At 53.9% G+C, this 24,610-nt stretch overlaps 1 protein-coding gene across 1 annotated transcript in view; it reads right to left on the bottom strand.

The window, feature by feature from the left end:
• Window positions 1–24,610, bottom strand: part of CPLANE1 (ciliogenesis and planar polarity effector complex subunit 1) — a 102,071-nt gene that overhangs the window by 48,313 nt on the left and 29,148 nt on the right. Inside the window, exons 9-24 of the mRNA XM_077280406.1 lie at window positions 20,445–20,700; window positions 20,124–20,282; window positions 18,445–19,163; window positions 13,889–14,100; window positions 13,343–13,423; window positions 12,072–12,245; window positions 11,260–11,427; window positions 10,226–10,448; window positions 10,013–10,152; window positions 8,905–9,122; window positions 5,084–5,248; window positions 4,864–5,002; window positions 4,643–4,752; window positions 1,436–1,591; window positions 944–1,052; window positions 585–867 (exon numbers count right to left, since the gene is read on the bottom strand). Coding sequence (XP_077136521.1) covers window positions 585–867; window positions 944–1,052; window positions 1,436–1,591; window positions 4,643–4,752; window positions 4,864–5,002; window positions 5,084–5,248; window positions 8,905–9,122; window positions 10,013–10,152; window positions 10,226–10,448; window positions 11,260–11,427; window positions 12,072–12,245; window positions 13,343–13,423; window positions 13,889–14,100; window positions 18,445–19,163; window positions 20,124–20,282; window positions 20,445–20,700 — 3,312 coding nt within the window. The remainder of the gene's footprint in view (window positions 1–584; window positions 868–943; window positions 1,053–1,435; window positions 1,592–4,642; window positions 4,753–4,863; window positions 5,003–5,083; window positions 5,249–8,904; window positions 9,123–10,012; window positions 10,153–10,225; window positions 10,449–11,259; window positions 11,428–12,071; window positions 12,246–13,342; window positions 13,424–13,888; window positions 14,101–18,444; window positions 19,164–20,123; window positions 20,283–20,444; window positions 20,701–24,610) is intronic.

Below are 24,610 nucleotides of genomic sequence, written 5' to 3'. Positions count from 1 at the left end.
GGACAGTTGCTTTTGCTGGGGTTTTGATTTGTGCTATTTATTGATTGTAAGTTTTGTATTTTTATAATAAAAGAGTTCACTACATACAGATTTATACAGTCACCACTAGGGAGAGCTCACTACATACAGATTTATACAGTCACCACTAGGGGGAGCTCACTACATACAGATTTATACAGCCACCACTAGAGTGAGCTCACTACATACAGATTTATACAGTCACCACTAGGGGGAGTTCACTACATACAGATATATACAGTCACCACTAGGGGGAGCTCACTACATACAGATTTATACAGCCACCACTAGGGGGAGCTCACTACACACATATTTATACAGCCACCACTAGGAGGAGCTCACTACATACATATTTATACAGTCACCACTAGGGGGAGCTCACTACATACAGATTTATACAGCCACCACTAGGGGGAGCTCACTGCATACAGATTTATACAGCCACCACTAGGGTGAGCTCACTACATAGATTATTCTGCCACCACTCAGTGACTTGCAGACTCTCTTTGCTTCTCTTCCTCCATCTTCCTTGTCCCTAAACGTCCTTGCATGTGAATGATCATTACCTGTCATCCATTTCTTTCCCCATCACTGCGTCAGATAACGTGTCAGTGTCGCTGTAGATCTGCGGCCTTCCCAGGTCAGTTATTGTGCTCCTGCTGAGACTTGTGGTGCCCAGTGAGTACTTATCATAACAGCGGAGCTCATCCCCCAGGTTTTCATCCAGAGGAGGTTCCCACAAATATGTCTCCACCGGACCAATGTTCCTCTGGACCCGTCTGAGAGCCTTCCTCCGCACCCTCTGCATGTGGTGGAGAATGACGGACATAGTTTCCTCGCTGTGGGGCCCTACAACAAGCAGAGACTGGTCTATAGGGGGGTCCATAGATCAGGGTCTATAGATGGGTCCAGGAGCCACAGTCACCTCTTATTCTGGAGTGTCTCAGTCGCTGCTGCACCGAGTGATACTTGTCTCGTAGCGGCACACGGACGTCATCAGGATTAGGAAAAGCTGTGACCATGATCTCCGCAACCTACAGGAAGACGACCACATGGTAAAGGTGACTGCAAAACCAGAGAAGGATCCTGCGGCTTCTGACTCAGCGAGCAGCGCTGTAGTATTAGGGGCTCACGTCTACGGCAGACCTGGGGCCGACTACCATGGCTAACTATCGTGGCACAGAGATCCAAAGGGGAGAGAGGGGCTTATAATGGGGCCATGATCGAAAGACCATGGCATCAAAGTGGTTACATTACCAGGATCGGAGACCTCACATCCCAGCCGTGGCAGCAGGATGTCGGCCGTATGTGACAAGGTCAGAATCAGGGTCATCTTTCTTACATATATTGCTGCTGTGAAGGAACGTCCACCCATCGGTGCCGTAAAAGTCCATGAGATGGAGAGTGGAGGTTTTACCTTTTTCACTGGAGGCAACTCGCTGATCAGACTGAGGATGAGATCCTGGATCAGCTCCTCACTATTTGTGGCCCTGGTGAACGGCAGCATGCGGCAGGCCCAGTCCAAAGCCTCGAAACATCGCTCGGTCACACAGGAGTCCACCTGGTCTGCAGTCTGGAAGAAGCGGGGAAAGGCCAATGGTCAGAGCATGTACGGGACGCAGCTCCGAGGGAGCAGATTCAGGCTGACTGTCGGAGCATGCACGAGACGCAGCCCCAAGGAGGGAGCGTGGAGAGGCCGAGGGTCAGAGCATGCACGAGACGCAGCCCCAAGGAGGGAGCGCGGAGAGGCCGAGGGTCAGAGCATGCACGAGACGCAGCCCCAAGGAGGGAGCGCGGAGAGGCTGAGGGTCAGAGCATGCACGAGACGTAGTCCCAAGGAGGGAGCGCGGAGAGGCCGAGGGTCAGAGCATGCACGAGACGCAGCCCCAAGAGAGGGAGCGTGGAGAGGCCGAGGGTCAGAGCATGCACAAGACGCAGCCCCGAGAGAGGGAGCGCGGAGAGGCTGAGGGTCAGAGCATGCACGAGACGCAGCCCCAAGGAGGGAGCGCGGAGAGGCTGAGGGTCAGAGCATGCACGAGACGTAGTCCCAAGGAGGGAGCGCGGAGAGGCCGAGGGTCAGAGCATGCACGAGACGCAGCCCCAAGGAGGGAGCGCGGAGAGGCCGAGGGTCAGAGCATGCACGAGACGCAGCCCCAAGAGAGGGAGCGTGGAGAGGCCGAGGGTCAGAGCATGCACAAGACGCAGCCCCGAGAGAGGGAGCGTGGAGAGGCTGAGGGTCAGAGCATGCACGAGACGCAGCCCCAAGGAGGGAGCGCGGAGAGGCTGAGGGTCAGAGCATGCACGAGACGCAGCCCCAAGAGAGGGAGCGTGGAGAGGCCGAGGGTCAGAGCATGCACGAGACGCAGCCCCAAGAGAGGGAGCGTGGAGAGGCCGAGGGTCAGAGCATGCACGAGACGCAGCCCTGAGAGAGGGAGCGCGGAGAGGCTGAGGGTCAGAGCATGCACGAGACGCAGCCCCAAGGAGGGAGCGTGGAGAGGCTGAGGGTCAGAGCATGCACGAGACGCAGCCCCAAGGAGGGAGCGCGGAGAGGCTGAGGGTCAGAGCATGCACGAGACGTAGTCCCAAGGAGGGAGCGCGGAGAGGCCGAGGGTCATAGCATGCACGAGACGCAGCCCCAAGAGAGGGAGCGTGGAGAGGCCGAGGGTCAGAGCATGCACGAGACGCAGCCCCAAGGAGGGAGCGCGGAGAGGCCGAGGGTCAGAGCATGCACGAGACGCAGCCCCAAGGAGGGAGCGTGGAGAGGCCGAGGGTCAGAGCATGCACGAGACGCAGCCCCAAGGAGGGAGCGCGGAGAGGCCGAGGGTCAGAGCATGCACGAGACACAGCCCCGAGAAAGGGGGTGGAGAGCTTCTGCCGCCATGCGTCATCCGCTATATCAGTGGTGATGCAGAGGGGGGCTGCACGGACGCCATATATATCATGTCCGGCTATGCACCTGGCTCCAGGAGAGGTAGATGGAGGACTACTCCATGTGGTTGCCTGCTATAGAGGGGGGAGATCCGAAAGCAAAGGAACCGTCGCCCGTAATATGAGCTCAGGGCTGGCATCCAACGGTGCAGGAAAGGGTACGGGAGGGACGCTCCACGTACTCGCCTGTTGATGGTTCGGGGGAGATCAGAACCTAGAAAGGATCCGTCGCCCCCATTCGCTCCGTTAAAGGAAAAATAGAACAAAAAATCAAAAGCTAAAATAAAAACGGTGGGGTCTGAAAGCAGACCCAAGTGCCTCCTACAGACACTAAGCAAGAACTGGTTCACTGAGAGCCAGCAGGAGGGTGTATACTGCAGGGGAGGAGCTGAGAGCCAGCAGGAGGGTGTATACTGCAGGGGAGGAGCTGAGAGCCAGCAGGAGGGTGTATACTGCAGGGGAGGAGCTGAGAGCCAGCAGGAGGGTGTATACTGCAGGGGAGGAGCTGAGAGCCAGCAGGAGGGTGTATACTGCAGGGGAGGAGCTGAGAGCCAGCAGGAGGGTGTATACTGCAGGGGAGGAGCTGAGAGCCAGCAGGAGGGTGTATACTGCAGGGGAGGAGCTGGGAGCCAGCAGGAGGGTGTATACTGCAGGGGAGGAGCTGAGAGCCAGCAGGAGGGTGTATACTGCAGGAGAGGAGAGCCAGCAGGAGGGTGTACACTGCAGGGGAGGAGCCGAGAGCCAGCAGGAGGGCGTATACTGCAGGGGAGGAGCTGAGAGCCAGCAGGAGGGTGTATACTGCAGGGGAGGAGCGGAGAGCCAGCAGGAGGGTGTATACTGCAGGGGAGGAGCTGAGAGCCAGCAGGAGGGCGTATACTGCAGGGGAGGAGCTGAGAGCCAGCAGGAGGGTGTATACTGCAGGGGAGGAGCCGGGAGCCAGCAGGAGGGTGTATACTGCAGGGGAGGAGCTGAGAGCCAGCAGGAGGGTGTATACTGCAGGGGAGGAGCTGAGAGCCAGCAGGAGGGTGTACACTGCAGGGGAGGAGCTGAGAGCCAGCAGGAGGGTGTACACTGCAGGGGAGGAGCCGAGAGCCAGCAGGAGGGTGTATACTGCAGGGGAGGAGCTGAGAGCCAGCAGGAGGGTGTACACTGCAGGGGAGGAGCTGAGAGCCAGCAGGAGGGTGTATACTGCAGGGGAGGAGCTGAGAGCCAGCAGGAGGGTGTATACTGCAGGGGAGGAGCTGAGAGCCAGCAGGAGGGTGTATACTGCAGGGGAGGAGCCGAGAGCCAGCAGGAGGGTGTATACTGCAGGGGAGGAGCCGAGAGCCAGCAGGAGGGTGTACACTGCAGGGGAGGAGCTGAGAGCCAGCAGGAGGGTGTATACTGCAGGGGAGGAGCTGAGAGCCAGCAGGAGGGTGTATACTGCAGGGGAGGAGCTATTCTTTCTGTATTACTTAGTGTCCTCCTAGTGTCAGCAACATAACACCCATGGTCCTGTGTCCCCCAATGAGGCGTAAGAGAAAACCTCTGTCCCCAGATGCAGTTTCTGATTGGCCGCAGTCAGCGCTACAGACAATAACACACCGGGGGAGGGGCAGAGACTGCAACCTTTTTTTTTTTTTTTACCAAAGCAAAACTGCACTAGGGGGAAGAGGAGGAAAATCCCTTCAAGTATAAAGCCTAATGAATCCATCACCTTGAACAATTGCCCGCTGTCTCGCGCCATCTGGTATTGTCTGCAGCTCAGAGACAATCGCTCCCGTACATGAAGCATCCAGCACAGGGCGCAGAGCTCCCGAAAACAGACTGTGGAGAGGAAAATGCAGAAATGTCACCTTACTCATCAGGTCCACGCCAATATTAATCCTCGGAGGTTTCCCGCATCTTGATACTACATGACTCTTCCATCGGTCGCACCTACGATGCTGCAGGACACCAGGTCATCTGGGGCTTCTCCGCTGGGTCCCGGCTTTAGCAGCACCGTCCGACTGTTCGCGTAATTCTGCAAGTTTTCCGGAAGGGAATCGAGAGGCGGCAGCGAAGCTTTGGCTCTAATCTACAAAATCCAAAGTCAATTCATGGAAGTAACGTTGTGTGTATCACCTGCCCAGACGCCCATCTACCCCTGGACAGATACCTTCTGCATGACTTTTCTTGCCCGTTTGATCTGCTTGATGTACCACTGGGCAGCGGGGAGAGAGCAATGAGCTGCGCGGAGCAGGAGGAGTGCGCGCTGCAGGACGCCCGACAGGCTCTGGCGGCTCCGCTTCTCCGAATACAAGAGAAAATCGCTGGGATCCTCCTAAGAAGAAGAGTGAAGAAGAAAGTCACCAGACATTGGAAATCCTCCAGTCATTCGACCACTACCACATCCCCAACAGAACCCGCCAGCACGGCAGGAGGACGAGAGCACGCCCGCACCGCAGGAGGATGAGAGCACGCCTACACCGCAGGAGGATGAGAGCACGCCCGCACGGTAGGAGGACAAGATAACGCCCGCACCGCAGGAGGACGAGAGCGCGCCCGCACCGCAGGAGGACGAGAGCACGCCTACACCGCAGGAGGATGAGAGCACGCCTACACCGCAGGAGGACGAGAGCACGCCTACACCGCAGGAGGACGAGAGCACGCCCGTACCGCAGGAGGATGAGAGCACGCCTACACCGCAGGAGGACGAGAGCACGCCTACACCGCAGGAGGACGAGAGCACGCCTACACCGCAGGAGGACGAGAGCACGCCTACACCGCAGGAGGACGAGAGCACGCCTACACCGCAGGAGGACGAGAGCACGCCTACACCGCAGGAGGATGAGAGCACGCCTACACCGCAGGAGGATGAGAGCACGCCCGCACGGTAGGAGGACAAGATAACGCCCGCACCGCAGGAGGACGAGAGCGCGCCCGCACCGCAGGAGGACGAGAGCACGCCTACACCGCAGGAGGATGAAAGCACGCCTACACCGCAGGAGGACGAGAGCACACCTACACCGCAGGAGGACGAGAGCACGCCCGTACCGCAGGAGGATGAGAGCACGCCTACACCGCAGGAGGATGAGAGCACGCCTACACCGCAGGAGGACGAGAGCACGCCTACACCGCAGGAGGACGAGAGCACGCCTACACCGCAGGAGGACGAGAGCACACCTACACCGCAGGAGGACGAGAGCACGCCCGTACCGCAGGAGGACGAGAGCACGCCTACACCGCAGGAGGATGAGAGCACGCCTACACCGCAGGAGGACGAGAGCACGCCTACACCGCAGGAGGACGAGAGCACGCCTACACCGCAGGAGGACGAGAGCACACCTACACCGCAGGAGGATGAGAGCACGCCCGCACCGCAGGAGGACGAGAGCACGCCTACATCGCAGGAGGACGAGAGCACGCCTACACCGCAGGAGGACGAGAGCACGCCTACACCGCAGGAGGACGAAAGGACGCCTACACCGCAGGAGGACGAGAGCACGCCTACACCGCAGGAGGACGAGAGCACGCCTACACCGCAGGAGGACGAGAGCACGCCTACACCGCAGGAGGACGAGAGCACGCCTACACCGCAGGAGGACGAGAGCACGCCTACACCGCAGGAGGACGAGAGCACGCCTACACCGCAGGAGGACGAGAGCACGCCTGCACCGCAGGAGGACGAGAGCACGCCTACACCGCAGGAGGACGAGAGCACGCCTACACCGCAGGAGGACGAAAGGACGCCTACACCGCAGGAGGACGAGAGCACGCCTACACCGCAGGAGGACGAGAGCACGCCTACACCGCAGGAGGACGAGAGCACGCCTACACCGCAGGAGGACGAGAGCACGCCTGCACCGCAGGAGGACGAGAGCACGCCTACACCGCAGGAGGACGAGAGCACGCCTACACCGCAGGAGGACGAGAGCACGCCTACACCGCAGGAGGACGAAAGGACGCCTACACCGCAGGAGGACGAGAGCACGCCTACACCGCAGGAGGACGAGAGCACGCCCGTACCGCAGGAGGATGAGAGCACGCCTACACCGCAGGAGGACGAGAGCACGCCTACACCGCAGGAGGACGAGAGCACGCCTACACCGCAGGAGGACGAGAGCACGCCTACACCGCAGGAGGACGAGAGCACGCCTACACCGCAGGAGGACGAGAGCACGCCTACACCGCAGGAGGATGAGAGCACGCCTACACCGCAGGAGGATGAGAGCACGCCCGCACGGTAGGAGGACAAGATAACGCCCGCACCGCAGGAGGACGAGAGCGCGCCCGCACCGCAGGAGGACGAGAGCACGCCTACACCGCAGGAGGATGAAAGCACGCCTACACCGCAGGAGGACGAGAGCACACCTACACCGCAGGAGGACGAGAGCACGCCCGTACCGCAGGAGGATGAGAGCACGCCTACACCGCAGGAGGATGAGAGCACGCCTACACTGCAGGAGGACGAGAGCACGCCTACACCGCAGGAGGACGAGAGCACGCCTACACCGCAGGAGGACGAGAGCACACCTACACCGCAGGAGGACGAGAGCACGCCCGTACCGCAGGAGGACGAGAGCACGCCTACACCGCAGGAGGATGAGAGCACGCCTACACCGCAGGAGGACGAGAGCACGCCTACACCACAGGAGGACGAGAGCACGCCTACACCGCAGGAGGACGAGAGCACACCTACACCGCAGGAGGATGAGAGCACGCCCGCACCGCAGGAGGACGAGAGCACGCCTACATCGCAGGAGGACGAGAGCACGCCTACACCGCAGGAGGACGAGAGCACGCCTACACCGCAGGAGGACGAGAGCACGCCTACACCGCAGGAGGACGAAAGGACGCCTACACCGCAGGAGGACGAGAGCACGCCTACACCGCAGGAGGACGAGAGCACGCCTACACCGCAGGAGGACGAGAGCACGCCTACACCGCAGGAGGACGAGAGCACGCCTACACCGCAGGAGGACGAGAGCACGCCTACACCGCAGGAGGACGAGAGCACGCCTACACCGCAGGAGGACGAGAGCACGCCTGCACCGCAGGAGGACGAGAGCACGCCTACACCGCAGGAGGACGAGAGCACGCCTACACCGCAGGAGGACGAAAGGACGCCTACACCGCAGGAGGACGAGAGCACGCCTACACCGCAGGAGGACGAGAGCACGCCTACACCGCAGGAGGACGAGAGCACGCCTACACCGCAGGAGGACGAGAGCACGCCTACACCGCAGGAGGACGAGAGCACGCCTACACCGCAGGAGGACGAGAGCACGCCTACACCGCAGGAGGACGAAAGGACGCCTACACCGCAGGAGGACGAGAGCACGCCTACACCGCAGGAGGACGAGAGCACGCCTACACCGCAGGAGGACGAGAGCACGCCTACACCGCAGGAGGACGAGAGCACGCCTACACCGCAGGAGGACGAAAGGACGCCTACACCGCAGGAGGACGAGAGCACGCCTACACCGCAGGAGGACGAGAGCACGCCTACACCGCAGGAGGACGAGAGCACGCCTACACCGCAGGAGGGCGAGAGCACGCCTACACCGCAGGAGGACGAGAGCACGCCTACACCGCAGGAGGACGAGAGCACGCCTACACCGCAGGAGGACGAGAGCACGCCTACACCGCAGGAGGACGAGAGCACGCCTACACCGCAGGAGGACGAGAGCACGCCTACACCGCAGGAGGGCGAGAGCACGCCTACACCGCAGGAGGACGAGAGCACGCCTACACCGCAGGAGGACGAGAGCACGCCTACACCGCAGGAGGACGAGAGCACGCCTACACCGCAGGAGGACGAGAGCACGCCTACACCGCAGGAGGACGAAAGGACGCCTACACCGCAGGAGGACGAGAGCACGCCTACACCGCAGGAGGACGAGAGCACGCCTACACCGCAGGAGGACGAGAGCACGCCTACACCGCAGGAGGACGGCCCAATAACACAGGACGGGCAGCTGACTACTGATCACTTACCTCGCTGACTGATGAAGGCTGCGGACAGTAGAGCGGCGGTGCTGGGAGATATAAGCGCTCCGGCACCAGACCGGACAGTTTTCCGCTGAGCTCCTTTGCGGAGTCCATCAGTTGGTGGAGAGTTTCGGTGAGAATTTCTGCGTCGGCCATTACGGCTGCCTTCAGCATCTCTTGTACTGAGCTGAACACAAGATCCGCATCCTCTTCCTCAATGGGATCTGAAGTCAGAAAAATAAAGATTTTTGGTATTCGCTGTAATTCTGGTTCTCGGTGACCTTCATTGAGGGAACCAGAAACCATGGGACGTCCCAAAGCTGGAAAGCTGTCCCTGGGGTGGAAAACTGAATAATATACTGTTACCGCAGAATTCTCCACTCCTGCTTAAGCTGCCGCCTGCAGCAACTGCCGCCTGCAGCAACTGCCGCCTGCAGCAACTGCCGCCTGCAGCAACTGCCGCCTGCAGCAACTGCCGCCTGCAGCAAGGAGGGAGAAGTCTGCAGGGGAGAACATTTTCATTTAGGATGTAAGAATAGGATCAGCCTGCAGGTAGCATCCTCCATGGTTTCTGTGTTCCCCAATGAAGGACTGAAAAGTACAAAACATTGAATGTAAGTGAAGAACGGGTAGAATGGCACCCCACATTAGGAGGCAAGTGGCCTTAGTGACCCTGCACCTGCAAATACCTACTGGGATGATGGCAAGAGATAGGAATAGAACTGGTGCTCGACCTCTGACAACCAGACCCTGTGTAATCAGCACCTGCAGTCATGCGGCCGTGTACCCTGTCTTTTGCTAATCTTCCAAGTGTCTGCAATCATGAAATAGTGGACAGATGGAAGGAAGCAGCAGGACTGCAGGGTCTGACCGCACAGTGGTCGTCTGTAGTCTGTTACCATGGAGACGCATATATCTGCACAGGAGTCGTAGACATAAGACTATAAGGCATCACTTTCTGATATTGATTTCTTTGGCAGAGGAGAGCTGAGCAGCTTCTCTGCTTTCTGGTGTTTGTCTCCAGCCCTGAGTGCCCCAGAATCGTTACCCTACAGCCCCATCATCTCCCATCAGGGTGTTATCTGCTCCTCGCTTCGCCCCATCAGACGTTTACCATTGAATAGATCCGCTTCGGTCTGACCTCGCTCCGAGACTCGAGTACTAGGTGGCCGACCGAGGAAGGACTGCAGCTTCTCCTGGAATATGTGTGCAGGAGACAGATGCGTGGACATTGCAGGAAATGCTCCTCTCTGCCTGCAACCAAGGAGAGTAATGAGGCTGTGTAGCACAGACGGCGGCCTCTCGTGCGCCTCCTCGCGGCACCTACTCCTCAGCGATGCTGCTCCTGTGCAGGTTATAAGCCACCGACATGGAGACTGACATCTTCCAGTCTCCCAGTGTGTTCGCCAGCCACGCGGCTTCTGTTACCAGGCCCCCGATAAGCAGCAGGTCAAGGGTATAGTCCACGGTCCAGACACTGGAAAGGTTCTGACCTCTGACCGCAGCAGCAACTAATCCATGCTGCAGCGGAACGACCCGAGGGGGTTCAACTGCGGGAAGACACAGGAGACATTAAAGAGAGATCGGCGCATGGGGGGAACAGAGCACAGGGGGAAAGATGGCGCATGGGAGAACGAAGCGAGAGGGGGAAAAAGACGGTGCATGGGAGGACGAAAGGCGAAGGGAGGACGAAAGGCGAAGGGAGGACGAAAGGCGAAGGGAGGACGAAAGGCGAAGGGAGGACCAAAGGGGGAGGGAGGACCAAAGGGGGAGGGAGGACCAAAGGGGGAGGGAGGACCAAAGGGGGAGGGAGGACCAAAGGGGGAGGGAGGACCAAAGGGGGAGGGAGGACCAAAGGGGGAGGGAGGACCAAAGGGGGAGGGAGGACCAAAGGGGAGGGAGGACCAAAGGGGGAGGGAGGACCAAAGGGGGAGGGAGGACCAAAGGGGGAGGGAGGACCAAAGGGGGAGGGAGGACCAAAGGGGGAGGGAGGACCAAAGGGGGAGGGAGGACCAAAGGGGGAGGGAGGACCAAAGGGGGAGGGAGGACCAAAGGGGAAGGGAGGACCAAAGGGGAAGGGAGGACCAAAGGGGAAGGGAGGACCAAAGGGGAAGGGAGGACCAAAGGGGAAGGGAGAACCAAAGGGGAAAGGAGGCGAAAGGAGGACGAAAGGGGCAAGGAGGAAAGATAGCACATGGGAGAATGAAGGCGAAGGGGGAAGATGGAGTGTGCGGAGCGGAGACAGACAGGGTGCAGGGGGAGGGACACAGACAGGCGGGGCTTTTATTGAGTCTATGATGAGCTATATAACTGCATCAGACAGTTGTAGATGAGGTTTTGCACGGCTGCTTACAGCGTTACCTGCAGAGACATGGAGCGGAGCCAGCACGCTCACGTTGTGTGGAGGAAACACGTACAGCCGCTGGTTGGTGAAATATGCCGCCATGAACCTGCCCATGGAGCGGATCACAGCGAGTGCTGCTTCTGGGTGCACCTGCGCCAGCGACCGGCCTCCGGGCGGAGGATGACCTGTGGAGGTACAGGAGATATATACACACAAGTTAGCTGCAGGGCTCGTCCTCTGCCCATACATAGACACAGACAGACATTCAAGGCTCTTCAATTACGATATTTAGTTTTAGTGTCGCATTAATCTGTTCCTTTCTACATGCAGTAGGTGCGACATGTCCATTCTCTGAGTGCAGAAGAAAACATTTTAGTGAAAAATGCTATAAAATCCCAGTTGCTCACTACTAGGGGGAGCTCACTGCGCACCTGGCGGCTGAAAGTGCACATAATTGGACAGAACAGCGCCATACTCTGTGTAGTGGCTGTTCTTGGTACTGCATCTCGGTCCTATTGAAGGGACAGGGATCTGAGCTGCAGTACCGAAAAAGGCCAATACATGGTGTCCCAGCTCCATTTACTGATTACATCCCGCCACAGAGGGACATCGGGCGCCGGACCTGAACCGATGTCATAATGATGATCAGGACTTGGGGGGTCCATGATTTAATCCCTGAAAGTAATAGTATATTTGGCTCCACCTCCTTGACACCTAGCACGTGAGAGTCACAAAAACCCTGAATCTGCTGCAGCACCCCCTGCTGTTAGAATACAGCTGCTGCAGGTGTCCTGGTGGAGGTGTGTGGAGCAGCGGTGGTCACACTGACCTGCAGGGGTCTCCTCCTGGCTCCGCGGCTCGGGCAGCAGACTGGACCGGACCAGCAGCTCCTGCACCAGCTGGTCGCACATTCCCTGGGCGTCATTGAGGTCGTAGTGATAGAGGCGGCAGTAGAGCAGCGCCAGGTAATACCGCGTCTGCAGCGCCTCGCTCCTCCTGCCTCCTGCCAACAAGAACCACATGAAGAGTTTCTGCAATCTACAGCTATGAGCCACGCATCACATTGACGTGGCCGCCGACAGGGCTCGCTCCACCTTCTGCTGACTCCAATAATGCAGAATAGGAACTCGCAGGTGCCACGCTCATGTCAGCGACCAAGGGTGGCGGTGTCAGCGCCAAAAAAAAAAAAAAAGACCCTCTTTCCTAATCATAGACGACCCCTTTAAGGCTTAACTCGCAGCCCAGACCGTTATGTGCATACATCAACATCCCTACATGTTCCCCAGTATTGCCCATGTTCTCCAAGACCGAAAAAAGACACGTTTTGCAAATAGCCTCGATCTACCGTTTTGGGTCTACAGCTCCCATGCAGATCTATGTGCCTCTAAAGTAAAAAGCAACAGAGAAATCCTTTAGTTTTCTAATCCAGCAGCCATGTCTGAGCCATGTGTCTGTGACTTCTGGATAACGAACAAATGTATATTAGTATGAAGCAGAAAGCCTCGTATGACTCCAGAATCAGACTACACATGTAGGATTTGTAGTCTGTTACCGTGCAAACGCATAGCAGAATCAGACTACACATGTAGGATTTGTAGTCTGTTACCGTGGAGATGCATAGTAGAATCAGACTACACAATAGTCTGTTACCATGGAGACGCATAGCAGAATCAGACTACACATGCAGGATTTGTAGTCTGTTACCGTGGAGATGCATAGCAGAATCAGACTACACATGCAGGATTTGTAGTCTGTTACCGTGGAGATGCATAGCAGAATCAGACTACACATGCAGGATTTGTAGTCTGTTACCGTGGAGACGCATTGCAGAATCAGACTACACATGCAGGATTTGTAGTCTGTTACCGTGGAGACGCATAGCAGAATCAGACTACACATGCAGGATTTGTAGTCTGTTACCGTGGAGACGCATAGCAGAATCAGACTACACATGCAGGATTTGTAGTCTGTTACCGTGGAGACGCATAGATTCGCATTGGTGCTTTGCACATACAACCATGGCCTCATTTTACATTAAGAATTCTTACTTCCTTTTGGATGTAACTAAAATAATTGTGAAAGACAGAACAGGACGTTTACCTCGAGTGCTCGTCTCCAGCAGTTGTTTTTTCCAGAACTCTACCGACTCTCTGTAAGATCCTAATAAGAAATATTCTTCTCCTGTAGTGAAAGATTCAGTGCAGGAAAAGCTGAGAATGAGAACGTACAGGAGACGATCTGGTCCACACATCCATGTAATTCTGAGGAAAGATTGCGCTCCCTAGTGCCTGCATGCTCAGAACAATATTTAAAGGGTCTTTTCCCATTTTCCTAGATTGATACCATCGGATAGTACTTATAAAAACATTTACTTTTGCAATTTACTGCCTACTAAAATTTGGTTCCGTTCTTCAGATATTAACAATTTTAATTTTGTTTATATCTTGTTGCCATGGAGACTCAGCTGTAAACAAACAAAAACTGCTAATATCTTGAGAACGGATGCAAATTTTAACAAGCAGTGAATTGCAGAAGTCCTTGTTTTTACATGTACTACCCAAAAATATCAATTTCTGAAAATGAAAAAAAAACCTTTAAGATCCATTTTCTGCGTGTTTTTTTTAAAGTATAAAAGTGAAACTCTACCAGTGAATGGAAGAAGATGTAAATCCCCCGAAATCTGATCTCCCCTGGTCTGGAGCTTGGCCTGTATATGGCACAATAGAAAACCAATGGCTTTTTCTTCATTTTGGATCTCGGGTGCCGAATGTACGGAGCGATGGAGAGAAATCCTCTTCCTTAGCTGAGTCTTGTACCAAAGAGTCTGATTGTACAGGAGACGCCAGAGCACGGCCAGCCTGTAATACAGAGAAAGGATCATACAGGAGAAGCCAGAGCACGGCCAGCCTGTAATACAGAGAGAGGATGATACAGGAGACACCAGAGCACGGCCAGCCTGTAATACAGAGGGGATAATACAGGAGACACCAGAGCACGGCCAGCCTGTAATACAGAGAAAGGATCATACTGGAGAAGCCAGAGCACGGCCAGCCTGTAATACAGAGAGAGGATCATACAGGAGACACCAGAGCACGGCCAGCCTGTAATACAGAGAGAGGATCATACAGGAGAAGCCAGAGCACGGCCAGCCTGTAATACAGAGAGAGGATGATACAGGAGACACCAGAGCACGGCCAGCCTGTAATACAGAGGGGATAATACAGGAGACACCAGAGCACGGCCAGCCTGTAATACAGAGAGAGGATAACACAGGAGAAACCAGAGCACGGCCAGCCTGTAATACAGAGAGAGGATAATACAGGAGAAACCAGAGCACGGCCAGCCTGTAATACAGAGAGAGGATAATACAGGAGAAACCAGAGCACGGCCAGCCTGTAATACAGAGGGGATAATACAGGAGACACCAGAGCACGGCCAGCCTGTAATACAGAGAGAGGATCATACAGGAGACACCAGAGCACGGCCAGCCTGTAATACAGAGAGGATAATACAGAAGAAGCCACAGCACGGCCAGCCTGTAATACAGAGGGGATAATACAGGAGAAACCAGAGCACGGCCAGCCTGTAATACAGAGGGGATAATACAGGAGAAGCCAGAGCACGGCCAGCCTGTAATACAGAGAGGATAACACAGGAGACACCAGAGCACGGCCAGCCTGTAATATAGAGAGGATAACACAGGAGACGCCAGAGCACGGCCAGCCTGTAATACAGAGAGGATAATACAGGAGACATCAGAGCACGGCCAGCCTGTAATACAGAGAGGATAACACAGGAGACACCAGAGCACGGCCAGCCTGTAATACAGAGAGGATAACACAGGAGACATCAGAGCACGGCCAGCCTGTAATACAGAGAGGATAATACAGGAGACACCAGAGCACGGCCAGCCTGTAATACAGAGAGGATAACACAGAAGACACCAGAGCACGGCCAGCCTGTAATACAGAGGGGATAAACACAGGAGACACCAGAGCACGGCCAGCCTGTAATACAGAGAGGATAACACAGGAGACACCAGAGCACGGCCAGCCTGTAATACAGAGAGGATAATACAGGAGACATCAGAGCACGGCCAGCCTGTAATACAGAGAGGATAATACAGAAGAAGCCAGAGCACGGCCAGCCTGTAATACAGAGAGGATAACACAGGAGACACCAGAGCACGGCCAGCCTGTAATATAGAGAGGATAATACAGGAGAAACCAGAGCACGGCCAGCCCGTAATACAGAGAGGATCATACAGGAGACACCAGAGCACGGCCAGCCTGTAATACAGAGAGGATAATACAGGAGAAACCAGAGCACGGCCAGCCTGTAATACAGAGAGGATAATACAGGAAAAACCAGAGCACGGCCAGTCTGTAATACAGAGAGGATAATACAGGAGACACCAGAGCACGGCCAGCCTGTAATACAGAGGGGATAATACAGAAGAAGCCAGAGCACGGCCAGCCTGTAATACAGAGAGGATAATACAGGAGACACCAGAGCACGGCCAGCCTGTAATACAGAGGATAACACAGGAGACACCAGAGCACGGCCAGCCTGTAATACAGAGAGGATAATACAGGAGACACCAGAGCACGGCCAGCCTGTAATACAGAGGGGATAATACAGAAGAAGCCAGAGCACGGCCAGCCTGTAATACAGAGAGAGGATGATACAGGAGAAACCAGAGCACGGCCAGCCTGTAATACAGAGGGGATAATACAGGAGACACCAGAGCACGGCCAGCCTGTAATACAGAGGATAACACAGGAGACACCAGAGCACGGCCAGCCTGTAATACAGAGAGGATAATACAGGAGACACCAGAGCACGGCCAGCCTGTAATACAGAGAGGATAACACAGGAGACACCAGAGCACGGCCAGCCTGTAATACAGAGGGGATAATACAGAAGAAGCCAGAGCACGGCCAGCCTGTAATACAGAGAGGATAATACAGGAGACACCAGAGCACGGCCAGCCTGTAATACAGAGGATAACACAGGAGACACCAGAGCACGGCCAGCCTGTAATACAGAGAGGATAATACAGGAGAAACCAGAGCATGGCCAGCCTGTAATACAGAGAGGATAATACAGAAGAAGCCAGAGCACGGCCAGCCTGTAATACAGAGAGGATAACACAGGAGACATCAGAGCACGGCCAGCCTGTAATACAGAGGATAACACAGGAGACACCAGAGCACGACCAGCCTGTAATACAGAGAGAGGATAATACAGAAGACACCAGAGCACGGCCAGCCTGTAATACAGAGAGGATAACACAGGAGAAGCCAGAGCACGGCCAGCCTGTAATACAGAGAGAGGATAATACAGAAGACACTAGAGCACGGCCAGCCTGTAATACAGAGAGAGGATAACACAGGAGACACCAGAGCACGGCCAGCCTGTAATACAGAGAGGATAACACAGGAGAAGCCAGAGCACGGCCAGCCTGTAATACAGAGAGAGGATAACACAGGAGACACCAGAGCACGACCAGCCTGTAATACAGAGAGAGGATAATACAGAAGACACCAGAGCACGGCCAGCCTGTAATACAGAGAGAGGATAATACAGGAGACACCAGAGCACGGCCAGCCTGTAATACAGAGAGGATAACACAGGAGAAGCCAGAGCACGGCCAGCCGGTAATACAGAGAGAGGATAATACAGGAGAAACCAGAGCACGGCCAGCCTGTAATACAGAGAGAGGATAACACAGGAGACACCAGAGCACGGCCAGCCTGTAATACAGAGAGAGGATGATACAGGAGACACCAGAGCACGGCCAGCCTGTAATACAGAGCGAGGATAATACAGGAGACACCAGAGCACGGCCAGCCTGTAATACAGAGGGGATAATACAGGAGACACCAGAGCACGGCCAGCCTGTAATACAGAGGATAACACAGGAGACACAAGAGCACGGCCAGCTTGTAATACACAGGGGATAATACAGAAGAAGCCAGAGCACGGCCAGCCTGTAATACAGAGGGGATAATACAGGAGACACCAGAGCACGGCCAGCCTGTAATACAGAGAGGATAATACAGGAGAAACCAGAGCACGGCCAGCCTGTAATACAGAGGGGATAATACAGAAGAAGCCACAGCACGGCCAGCCTGTAATACAGAGAGGATAACACAGGAGACACCAGAGCACGGCCAGCCTGTAATACAGAGGGGATAATACAGGAGACACCAGAGCACGGCCAGCCTGTAATACAGAGAGGATAATACAGGAGAAACCAGAGCACGGCCAGCCTGTAATACAGAGAGGATAATACAGGAGACACCAGAGCACGGCCAGCCTGTAATACAGAGAGGATAACACAGGAGACACCAGAGCACAGCCAGCCTGTAATACAGAGAGGATAATACAGGAGACACCAGAGCACGGACAGCCTGTAATACAGAGGGGATAATACAGGAGACACCAGAGCACGGCCAGCCTGTAATACAGAGAGGATAATACAGGAGAAACCAGAGCACGGCCAGCCTGTAATACAGAGAGGATAATACAGGAGACACCAGAGCACGGCCAGCCTGTAATACAGAGGGGATAATACAGGAGACACCAGAGCACGGCCAGCCTGTAATACAGAGGGGATAATACAGGAGACACTGTCAAGGTGAAAATATACTTTCTTATATACTTTTTGTACTTTTATATTTTTTATACTGTGAAACAATAAGATTTTTCCCTTGCTTGCAAATGTAACAGTATTTAAAAACGGCTGCCAGTGTTCACTTTTACTTTAGTGTCCGAAGAGTTAAGTATCATTTCTTCTGAAATCGAAACTTAGGAATGTGAAGAAAGGAGTAACCACCAGGAGACGTCCTGGACGAATCAGAAAGAGACTGAACACTAGACGTATACTGCTTAAACCCCGCCTATTACATTCCTTTTTAGTACTGTGTATTGTAAAATAAACTCAGTTGCTGTAACCGCTGCAGACACGTGTGGATGCAGGGACATCAGCTAAGATTGAATCAGCTGCGTGTCTGACTCATTTTTACTCGGTACCAGATGCTCTGCTCACACTATAATTTGGAATGACTGGTGAATGAAGGTTATTGTCGTGACGACCCCGACAACACCAGAGCACGGCCAGCCTGTAATACAGAGAGGATAACACAGGAGGGATAAGCGTCTGCCATACAGCCGCAGATTATTGTACGGCTTAGTACCTTTTCTCAGATTTCGCAGTGTTGCCTGCTATATTTGGGGGTTCCTGAAGAATACACTGAAGAGGTGACCCCATGGTTGGCTGTTTTATCGCCTGGAACACGGGCATCCTCAGATGAGCAGCGTCGCCCTCTGCAGGAGCGGAGGACACCGACTGTAATCTGGACGTATAAATGGCGCTCAGGCTGCGGGACACCATCTGTAACAGGCAGAAGCTTTCCAGGAGACTCTTGGAGAGGAGCGTCCGGTGCTGGGAAAGGATCAGCCGGAGGATCTCTGCCGTCAGTTTCATCACGTGCCCGATCGTCTGACGCGGAGCCACGTCCCAGTACAGACCAGTAAGACACTGGTGGAATATGGCAACGTAGGACGTCCAGGGGTCGCCTCCCGCTTTCTTCTTGGAAGGTTTATCCACTTTGAGCATCGGACATTTGGGATTCTGAAGAATGGACATTAAGTGAATGAGGCAGCCCACCGTGTAGTGCAGCAGGGCGCCCGTCTGTGCCGCGCCGCCCACCGACACCCCCACCGCCCACGCCACCAGGAGGGCTCTCTGCACTCGCAGCAGCTGGACGGTCACATCGCTCTTCCCAGGAGATGGGTCGCTGGCGTGGATGGTATCAAACATGGAAGCAAATTCAAGTCTGCCGTGCTCGGCTCTGCCAAAGGCGCCATCGCCAGGAGCGGGAGGAAGAGAATCATCCGGATCATCACTGTCCTCCTGACAACACAAAACACCAAAATCCATGAAGTATAGAAAAAGAAAGTAATGCAAACTAACAAAACATTCGCCAGTGATGTGCATGCCCAACCGAGCGCCCATGCACAACCGAGAGAAACTGCTGCCCGATGCCGCTCATCCAACCGAGGAGAGAAGCTGCTGCCCAACGCCGCACGTCCAACCGAGAAGGGAAGCTGTGACCCGACGCTGCTCGTCCAACCAAGGAGAAGCTGCTGCCCGACGCCGTTCGGCCAACCGAGGAGAGAAGCTGCTGCCTGACACCGCTCGTCCAACTGAGGAGAGAAGCTGCTGCCCGATGCCGCTCGTCCAACGGAGGAGAGAAGCTGCTGCCCAACGCCGCACGTCCAACCGAGAAGGGAAGCTGCGACCCGACGCTGCTCGTCCAACCAAGGAGAAGCTGCTGCCCGACGCCGTTCGTCCAACCGAGGAGAGAAGCTGCTGCCTGACACCGCTCGTCCAACTGAGGAGAGAAGCTGCTGCCCGACGCCGTTCGTCCAACCGAGGAGAGAAGCTGCTGCCTGACACCGCTCGTCCAACTGAGGAGAGAAGCTGCTGCCCGATGCCGCTCGTCCAACGGAGGAGAGAAGCTGCTGCCCGACGCCGCTCGTCCAACCGAGGAGAAAAGCTGCTGACCGACGCCGCTCGTCCAACCGAGGAGAGAAGCTGCTGCCTGACGCCGCTCGTCCAACGGAGGAGAGAAGCTGCTGCCCGACACCGCTCGTCCAACTGAGGAGAAAAGCTGCTGCCCGATGCTGCACGTCCAACCGAGGAGAGAAGCTGCTGCCCGACGCTGCTCGTCCAACTGAGGAGAGAAGCTGCTGCCCGACGCCGCACGTCCAACTGAGGAGAGAAGCTGCTGCCCGACACCGCTCGTCTCCTGCAGGAATGTTGGTAATGACCCCACCGATATTGGGAGACCGTCCATCCACGCTCACCTACCTGAGCCAGCACCTTCTCCAGCTGTCCGCACATCTCCTCCTCTTCTTGCAGGAAGGTGGGCACAGTGGACGCCGCACCTGAGGGGGTCTTCCAAGGGTCTCTTAATAACGTGGCTTGTAATGAAGAAAGCGTCCGCAATCTCATCCTGTTCTTCATCGACTGCAGAGAATAAAATGACTTGTTATGGCGCAGACACAGGACTCGTGGCAGCGTCGCCTTCTCTTCTCAGACCACCACCCTTCCAGATGTCCCTGGGGGGCTTCATCAGAGATAAGTTTCACATGTCCGGTGACACTATACCCCGCGCTGCGGCATCAATACCTTTCCCATCTGCAGCTTCTGCCGCACGTCCTCCAGTCTCCGCGCCGCGTCCACCAGTAGGGTCTTCATGAGGATCTGGGGCGAGAGGTTATCTGTGAAGCGCAGCGCGGTCACCATGTATCCGTCGGACGCCATGACGTAGGGCAGGCGAGGGTGGCAGGTCACAGAGTATCTCTGCCTCATGACATCCGACTCTGATGCCACCGAACCCAGCGAGTCGCTGGGACTAGAAGCCTCTGAAACCGGCACCGGGGGTCTGCACGAGAGAAGAGAGAGGTTGGCGAGCACCAAATCTGCAGCTTTACCGAACACAACGATGATTTAGTAGAATGCACATTGTGACGACACTTCAGCTCGCTACAATGTTTACCGGTCTCTTTAACAAATAAACCTGCGTACAGTCTTGAACAAAACGCTGCAGTGAACACGGGGTTAATCTCAGCTGTTAAACAGAAGTTTAACAAAGGGGGTGGCACATAAAGAGTTAACCTGTCATACATCTTGATTCCTGGGGTCCGGGAGCTGAGACCGCCACCGATCGCTATAACTTACAGAGCTGCGCTCCTTCCTCACAAACACAACCTCTTACTAAGGATAAAGCAGAAAGGGGAGAGGCTCCTGCTGCAGCCACTCACAGGACACAGAGGAGGAGGCGGGGACTGGATGGACGATCTCTGGAGACACAGAGAAACGATCTGTGTGTGTCTCTAGGATTTATATGCAAAGTCAAAACAAATAAAATCAGAAGAGACTAAGAGGAGGTTTCGCTCTTTTATCCCTTCTGTCCTCGTGTAGTAAAAATGGCAAAACATAAAAAAACAAAACCAGCGGTGACAATCTGCAGCGTTATACTTACACACGCGGGATGTCAGCGGGACAGGACAGGTGAGAAAAGGCTAGAAGGAGAAAAGCACGAGCGAGAAATAAATGGAAGATGACAAGAAGGGAGCAGAAAAACACAGAAAAATGAGCGGAAACCGAAAGAAGAAATCTATGACAGCAGTGATAGAGAGAAGGAGAATGGACAGGCATACCATATACTCCAGAGCTGCACTCACTATTCTGCTGGTGCAGTCACTGTGTACATACATTACATTACTGATCCTGAGTTACATCCTGTATTATACTCCAGAGCTGCACTCACTATTCTGCTGGTGCAGTCACTGTGTAAATACATTACATTACTGATCCTGAGTTACATCCTATATTATACCCCAGAGCTGCACTCACTATTCTGCTGGTGCAGTCACTGTGTAAATACATTACATTACTGATCCTGAGTTACATCCTATATTATACCCCAGAGCTGCACTCACTATTCTGCTGGTGCAGTCACTGTGTATATACATTACATTACTGATCCTGAGTTACATCCTATATTATACCCCAGAGCTGCACTCACTATTCTGCTGGTGCAGTCACTGTGTACATACATTACTGATCCCGAGTTACATCCTGTATTACACTCCAGAGCTGCACTCACTATTCTGCTGGTGCAGTCACTGTGTAAATACATTACATTACTGATCCTGAGTTACATCCTATATTATACCCCAGAGCTGCACTCACTATTCTGCTGGTGCAGTCACTGTGTATATACATTACATTACTGATCCTGAGTTACATCCTATATTATACCCCAGAGCTGCACTCACTATTCTGCTGGTGCAGTCACTGTGTACATACATTACTGATCCCGAGTTACATCCTGTATTACACTCCAGAGCTGCACTCACTATTCTGCTGGTGCAGTCACTGTGTAAATACATTACATTACTGATCCTGAGTTACATCCTGTATTATACTCCAGAGCTGCACTCACTATTCTGCTGGTGCAGTCACTGTGTACATACATTACTGATCCTGAGTTACATCCTGTATTATACTCCAGAGCTGCACTCACTATTCTGCTGGTGCAGTCACTATGTACATACATTACTGATCCCGAGTTACATCCTGTATTACACTCCAGAGCTGCACTCACTATTCTGCTGGTGCAGTCACTGTGTAAATACATTACTGATCCTGAGTTACATCCTGTATTACACCCCAGAGCTGCACTCACTATTCTGCTGGTGCAGTCACTGTGTAAATACATTACATTACTGATCCTGAGTTACATCCTGTATTATACTCCAGAGCTGCACTCACTATTCTGCTGGTGCAGTCACTGTGTATATACATTACATTACTGATCCTGAGTTACATCCTATATTATACCCCAGAGCTGCACTCACTATTCTGCTGGTGCAGTCACTGTGTACATACATTACATTACTGATCCCGAGTTACATCCTGTATTACACTCCAGAGCTGCACTCACTATTCTGCTGGTGCAGTCACTGTGTAAATACATTACATTACTGATCCTGAGTTACATCCTATATTATACCCCAGAGCTGCACTCACTATTCTGCTGGTGCAGTCACTGTGTATATACATTACATTACTGATCCTGAGTTACATCCTATATTATACCCCAGAGCTGCACTCACTATTCTGCTGGTGCAGTCACTGTGTACATACATTACTGATCCCGAGTTACATCCTGTATTACACTCCAGAGCTGCACTCACTATTCTGCTGGTGCAGTCACTGTGTAAATACATTACATTACTGATCCTGAGTTACATCCTGTATTATACTCCAGAGCTGCACTCACTATTCTGCTGGTGCAGTCACTGTGTATATACATTACATTACTGATCCTGAGTTACATCCTATATTATACCCCAGAGCTGCACTCACTATTCTGCTGGTGCAGTCACTGTGTACATACATTACATTACTGATCCTGAGTTACATCCTGTATTATACTCCAGAGCTGCACTCACTATTCTGCTGGTGCAGTCACTATGTACATACATTACTGATCCCGAGTTACATCCTGTATTACACTCCAGAGCTGCACTCACTATTCTGCTGGTGCAGTTGTCAAGGTGAAAATGTATTTTCTTATATACCTTTGTATTTTTATATAAATCTTTATACTCTTTTTGTACTGCTATACTTTTATACTGTGAAACAATAAGTTTTTCCTATCTGTTAGTTAATGATTTAAAATGGCTGCCAGGCAGTTTCGTTTCTGGTTTGTGTCTGGAGGGATGAATCATTTCTTTGGAAACGAAACTAAAGGAATGATAAGAAGAGGAGGAATTCACCAGGAGACGTTCGACGAATCAGAGAGACTGGGCACTAGATGTATGCTGCTTAAACCCCACCCATTGCATTCCCTTTTTAGTACTATGTATTGAAGAATAAAACACAGTTGCTGCTCAGCTCCTCACTGAGGTGATCGCAAGAGCATCAGCAAAGATTGAATCAGCTACGTGTCTGAATCATTTCTTTTTCCGGTACCAGATGTTCTGCGCTCACATTACAATTTGGAATGACTGGTGAATGAGGATTAATTGTCGTTATTACGGCCCCGACAATTTTGGCGCCCAACGTGGGGCGTGGCCAGCGATCCGAGACCCCCTGGACCCATGCCTGGATGTCTGTGGATGATACCCGTAGTGGCTGACCTCGAGGACTGATCACCCTCTCACACGGTAAGTGGCGATCATATACACTGTATGTGTCACACTTGCTAGTGTCTCAGCCGTTATTGGTTTGTCTGTGGTCTCCTTGGGTCTGGGGAGTGACCGGTCGAGTGGTGAGATCGAATGTGATCCTGTGCCACGCTCTGAACCAACTGAGAGACGTCGCATCCTGTGCGACCTCTGTACACCACACCTCCCTCACCGGTCATTGTACTCCGTTCAACCATCCTACCCGTGACTATTGTCCAGTAGTGAAGTGGAGTGAAAAATTGAGCCAGTTGTAGGTTGTGGGGCAGCTTAGAGGAAGGGATAGGAGACGCAGCCTCTGTGATATTGTACCAGCTAGGTAATTAAGACGTCCCGAGCAGGGACCACCTGTATTTCTGTGGAGGGCTCTCACTAGGAGACCGCCTCCCGACTGTTTAGAATATCGTGGCAGGATAGTCTGTTAAGCGCTGGTGTTCAGGTTAGGGACAGAAAATATTGAGCGCGAGGCTCGTCTTTTTCTAATACGTTGAGCGAGATTCCGTATTGCAGGACACCAGCGTTGATATCGCTGCCAGCGATCCTGAGCTATAGCAGGGCGTAGTATTCTGTGAGCCATGTTGCGTATCTTAAAGCAGA

This window comes from Ranitomeya variabilis, chromosome 1, assembly GCF_051348905.1.
Source record: "Ranitomeya variabilis isolate aRanVar5 chromosome 1, aRanVar5.hap1, whole genome shotgun sequence".
Classification (NCBI taxonomy): Eukaryota; Metazoa; Chordata; class Amphibia; order Anura; family Dendrobatidae; genus Ranitomeya; species Ranitomeya variabilis.
The sequence above is the reverse complement of the archived record's forward strand: the minus strand, read 5'-3'. Positions and strand labels throughout refer to the sequence as shown.